Source organism: Corvus brachyrhynchos, unplaced genomic scaffold, assembly GCF_000691975.1.
Source record: "Corvus brachyrhynchos isolate BGI_N302 unplaced genomic scaffold, ASM69197v1 scaffold32, whole genome shotgun sequence".
In the NCBI taxonomy this organism is placed as follows: Eukaryota; Metazoa; Chordata; class Aves; order Passeriformes; family Corvidae; genus Corvus; species Corvus brachyrhynchos.
Window position 1 is genome coordinate 8,442,703 of NW_008237919.1, and position 5,322 is coordinate 8,448,024.

Consider the following 5,322-nt stretch of genomic DNA (forward strand, 5'->3'; position numbering starts at 1 on the left):
GAGATTTTTGGTGGTAATGTGGAGAGCTAGACAATCAGTGTTAAAAATTGTAATTGAAACTAAAAAATGCTTTGGAAATCTTCCACATGTAAATTGAGCTTTCCCCTTACGTCAAATAATCTGAAAGGTAGGACTAGAAAAGTAGGTAAAAGAAAAATACTTCAGAGCATGGCATATTTTCCTGTAAATGATAAAGGTCTTAATCTTTAACACAGCTTTAAGATAGATAGACAACTTCTAGCCTATCTTAGGAATATAATGGAAATACCCATTTCTTAGCTTTTTTCTGAAATTTAAGTAATTCAGTGTGGGATACTGAGCTTTCAACTACAGATGCCACACCAGACTGAATGTACTAAGATGGACTTTTCCAAGTGCTGTTCTCCAGAGCATCTGTTGTTTTCCCATGAGAGTGAGTGACTTAAGTTTACCAACTGGGTCTACCTTTGACACTCAAGTGTGTGAAAAAAGATATTTTAATGCTCCTAGAAACACTTAAGTAACACTCTGAGGCTGCTTAGGAGCACAATCAAAGTCTCTCCAACCACCCTCCAGCAATTGTGTCTACAGCAAACTAAGCAACTACATTGAGGAGTAAAGTACAACAATTCCTGTTAATACTATGTAAACCTGTATTTGTACACACCTGCTGCTCTGTGAGTAATAAACCGGGGCTGGAACACATTTTCTGGAGTGGTTTGACTCTTTATTCCTCAACGAACGTTCTGGCCCTTCCTTAGAATCCAATCAAGACTAGGATTCATCACAACTAGTGCTCCAACGTGGAGCCAGAATATTTTTTGTGTGTGGAAAAAACAAAAATTGTCATCAGGCACAGCAGAAACCTCCTTTCTCTACTTCTCCATTCGGACTTCAGGAATTTTACACGTTTGCCTAAGAAACAAACACATGTCAAGTACTACACTGTTATGAAATTAGTTACAAAAAACAAAACTGGGATAGTTGGAATATTTTTTAAACTTACAAGGAAAAATACAAAATGACAGGAAAAACAGATTTCAGAATTAGAGAAAATTCTTTTGGAAAAGTGCACGGTCTTCAAAATACCCAAACATACTCAAATGCAAAACAAAAAGCAATAGAAACTGATAGATTACACTCATTTTTTAAAGTATATCAGCAATATTTAAGTATGACAAAACAGGAATCGAAAAGTTCTTTGAGAATAAGTCCATGCATAGACCTGTGGTACAGAAAGGAGTCATGAAGTCAGAAGACAATTCCTTCAAAATGAAAGTTTTGAGTGTGTTCTTCTCATATATGTTTAAAGTAAAAAAAAAAAAAAATTAGAAGGTTACAGGAAACACCATAAAATAACAGATGACACATTACACATTACAAAAGACAATATTCAATTCAGACAGATAGTTCCTTATCTAAATATTTGAGGTAGATTTTGGACCTGCCAATAATGATTGCTTCTGAAAAGGGTTGCACAGCATCTCAAAAGATCACCAACATTTCTTTAAGTCTTCTTTTATTTTCTTAACCTTTTTAACTTAAATCTCATGCTGCAGTTCATTAGAAGCATACAAGATTAAACTCAGAACTTCAATAATTTCTTCCTTAAATAAAATCTCTACATATTTGAATACTATGGAACAAATTAATATGGTCCTGTGTTCATATTTCCTTGAACTAGATAGTTTACAAAATAAAATTATTTGGTACAACTCACTGGGACAATTATGATAATGAACAGCTGATGAAGACATATGAGTTACATCAAGGCTAAATCCAATTCATTAGTCCTTCGTTTGTACTCATTATTACTGTCTTCCAAAAGGTTATGCCACTATATTGAACATACCCTAGTTTTCTCAATGTTTCTGTAACTCAGTAGAAAACTGAGTTTATGGTAGAATTATTTTAACAGAATGTTTCATTTACAGACAACAGTTTTATATTAAAAGAAGACTTAAACCTTATTTTACTTTCTGTAACAGATAATAACAGCAGCGATTCAGACAAGGATATATCCTCTTGAGGTTTTTATGGTGATCACAACTCCATAGTGGAACTGCAGCATGGCGGCATAAAAGACTGCAAGACAATTAATTACATAAACATAATTCTTTTCTCTTCTACACCACTTATCCCACCTAACCATCCCAAGTGGGAGATAAAAAAAACCTCTTTCCTTTCGACATATGAGGACACTGAAGCATAATAAAGGGTCATGTTAGCCTTTCAACTGTCAGGAAGTGGAAATGGAGAGATGGGAACAGAGTCCTTCTGTCTTTGACGTTATCTGCATTCACTTACCTAAAGAAAAGCCTACACTTGTTTTTGATTGGAAAGGAAAACCTATAACAAGCGCTTTCCTATGTTTACATTCTAAATATGAAAAAGCAAAACAAATTTTAAAAAAACTAAATCCAGCCTTGTTTTAAAACTACATTGAGGTTTTAAATTGTCTAACAGGTATAAAGGATTTTCACCTTGTAATATATTTTTCCAGAAATGGGGTCAGACTGAACTTCAGATTATCCCCACTAAAAAAATCAGGTAGCCTAAGTTGCTCAAATTTGAGACCTTTTTCTTCTTCAAATTTTATGCTGTTGGGTTTTTTCCTGGTATTTGGAATGGAGAGTAACAAGCCATTTGGAAAAGTTCAAAATAGAAATGTAAATTATTTCCTTACCTGTAATTTTATCTTCTCTATAAGAGTACCTGCTGTTCTGTTAGTGCAGTACTGATGTGTTTTCTGCCTTTGTCCCAAGCTTCAGAGATTCCTCTGGTGATTTTTCCCCACTTGCCTACCAGCTTCCACTGCTGGCATTTTGAGGAACTGCACTCACATTTGGCTCCAGGAGTACTGCCACAGCTGAGGGAATATAAGACAACTAAAAAACAAGTTAGAAAACAGCAGAACCAATATCCAGGCTGGAAAAGAATGCTTAAAAACAATGAATCAGTCATCAACTTGAAACCCTTTGATAATTTTCTTTTCTCTTTTCATCTATTTAGAATTTCCACAGGAAGAAAAGACTTTTCTGTGCTTGGAGAAATTTTAGCCTAAGTAATGGGTACTGACAGAGTAGTGGGTACCCATTCAGAGAATATAAAATTATTTCAAGGAAATCTAATTTTAACTTTCTCCTGTATGAGTACCCATCATGCCATCACTCCAGTGCAGATAAGAAAGAGAAGAAATGTGGCAGATTTGAAGGAATATGAGAAATCCCTGTCATCTTTTCTCAAGTCCTAATAGAACTGTGTAAAAGGAAGAGTCTGTCATAGATGAACAATAAGAAGGATTTCTCATTACCCAGGAAAATAACACATAAAATCTCTTTCACTAAGACATAGTCAAGATTGTGGTTGCTGATTCCCAGCTAATATTTGTAGTCATCTTGGTCAGAGATGAAAAGAACAACTAGTACTGTCAGCTTAATAAGTAAATGTTTACTTTCTTGAGCATTATGGAGACATCCCGGTGAAAGTTACAACGCCCTATAACACCTCTCTACTCAGGATCATCTGGATAGTATATTTGAACTTCACAGTACACAGAAAAGAAGTATCATGTCAAAGCTAAAAATGAATGCTAGGAGTTCTAAGAACCTGCTGTGGTATTCATTTAATTTGTCTTTCTAATAGAACCTGTCAAGTTCTCTTCATGTCTGCATCTTCTCATTATCTCCTAAACAGAATGTAGCCTAAGACAAAGTAAGTATGAATGACTCAAAGAAGCCAACTGCAATTAGACACTGGTATTCTAAAATCTCAAGTAATGAAGGAAAGACCAAAAGGCTCAGAAGAGGTCGTTGCCTTCAAATTTCAGGAATGTAAGTACCAATGATGTACTTTAAGGTTGCAAGAAAGAAAAAGGACTCTGGCAATTTCCTGAATGACCTTCAAAAAAGGACTTGGCTTTCCAAGTAATAAGCTTCAAATTTTTCAGGTTGCGTTCTAGAAGAAAGTCTGTTGTTCCTTTTTGTACTTTGAGGATAATGAACAACAATTATTAGCAAGTGGAATTGGAATGATGCCTTACAGATGATAAAGTTGCATTTTCCAAGGTCACTCTGAAAAAGTGACAAGGAGTCAGGATAGAGAGCTTTCCAATTTCTAGAACAACTAATCTGATTTTGGAGTGCATTTGCCTGAATTAGGAACAGCATGAGCAAAGATAAAGTCCTTTGGTCTTCCTTTGGCAGGAACATGTTCCTAAGCCATAAAGCTTGAATTCAGGATGAAGAAGCAAGTTCTTCTGGCTGGCATCAGTAAATTATCTTCTGACGTTCTTCATCCTGAAGAGAAAAAACTGCATCTCTATTAAAATTCTCAGATCTATTACTACTGAGTTTGTAGATACATGTTGGTTAGACACAATCCATTGTTTTCTTGAGTTCCCATTGATTTTCATAAGCTGGAGACAAACTTGTGTTCGGTCTTGCGAACATAATTTTACAGGTTTCATCAGGAAAAGAAGCCCTGATGAACTGGATGTTTTGTAGCTTCACACAGAATCTGCACTTCAGAGCTCTATGGCATTTATCACTGCAGATATGACAGATGATGGATGATAATCAGGACTGTAAGATCTGACGAGGGGTCATCTGTGTATTATGCATAGTATATGCATAATAATGCAGTAGAAGAAAGCTCAGAGTCCATTTTATAGAACATGGAAAATCCTTAGGAGTATTTTCTCTATACACAGCAGTAGTGTCTTTCCTGAAATTGACTTGGTGTTCACTGGGGTGGAAGAAGGAATAAACTACAAGTCATGACAAATATGAACAATTTTGAAATTCTCATGGAAATTAACTCTACGTTGATTGTCTTCTTTATTAATTTAGTCATAGGCAGCAATTTTCCACTTATTCCTGCCTGAACTTTTTCTTCATTTTGAAGAGATCTCACTAAGGATGGGACTATCTTCATCATTCTTAGGGAGAAATATTTACGATTTACAACCATGCTCACTTTGCTGTGCAAGGGAACAATATCTGAGTAATCTGATTTCAACTGGTTTGAGAATTGTTCACTCCTCCAACAGCGACTGTGTAGGCTCAGAACGCTCTGTATGTCTGATTCTCCATAATCACTTGAGAGTGATTATTATCTATTTCCTTCCCTAACAGAAGGCAGAAAAGCAGACCTGAGACAAGGGGGTGTTTTTGATGTTTTCTATAATCAGTCCTCATGAGTAAGGAAATACAACAAGAAAACTATGTTATTTTGAAGAACTAAAAGTATTACCTTTTGAGCAATTGAGGGCCACTTTTCCACTCCCTCATACATTTCTGCAACTAAGCAGTGATGCAGAATTTGTGAAGTCTGTGCCAAAAA

General features: G+C 35.5%; 1 protein-coding gene across 8 annotated transcripts in view; it reads right to left on the reverse strand.

Annotated features, from left to right (window-relative positions):
* FAM19A2 (family with sequence similarity 19 member A2, C-C motif chemokine like) overlaps positions 1 to 5,322 on the reverse strand; it is a 165,417-nt gene that overhangs the window by 9,552 nt on the left and 150,543 nt on the right. For 2 of the 8 annotated variants that reach the window (XR_001861684.1, XR_001861685.1), the window contains exons 5-6: positions 2,666 to 2,867; positions 647 to 894 (exon numbers count right to left, since the gene is read on the reverse strand). The exons of 1 other annotated variant lie outside the window; for it this stretch is intronic. Coding sequence is in view for 1 of the 7 variants with exons in the window: in XM_008632779.2 (XP_008631001.2) it covers positions 2,023 to 2,064 (42 nt within the window). In the remaining 6 variants the exon portion in view is untranslated. 5 more of the 8 variants (XR_001861688.1, XR_001861687.1, XR_001861686.1 and 2 more) reach the window with 5 other exon arrangements.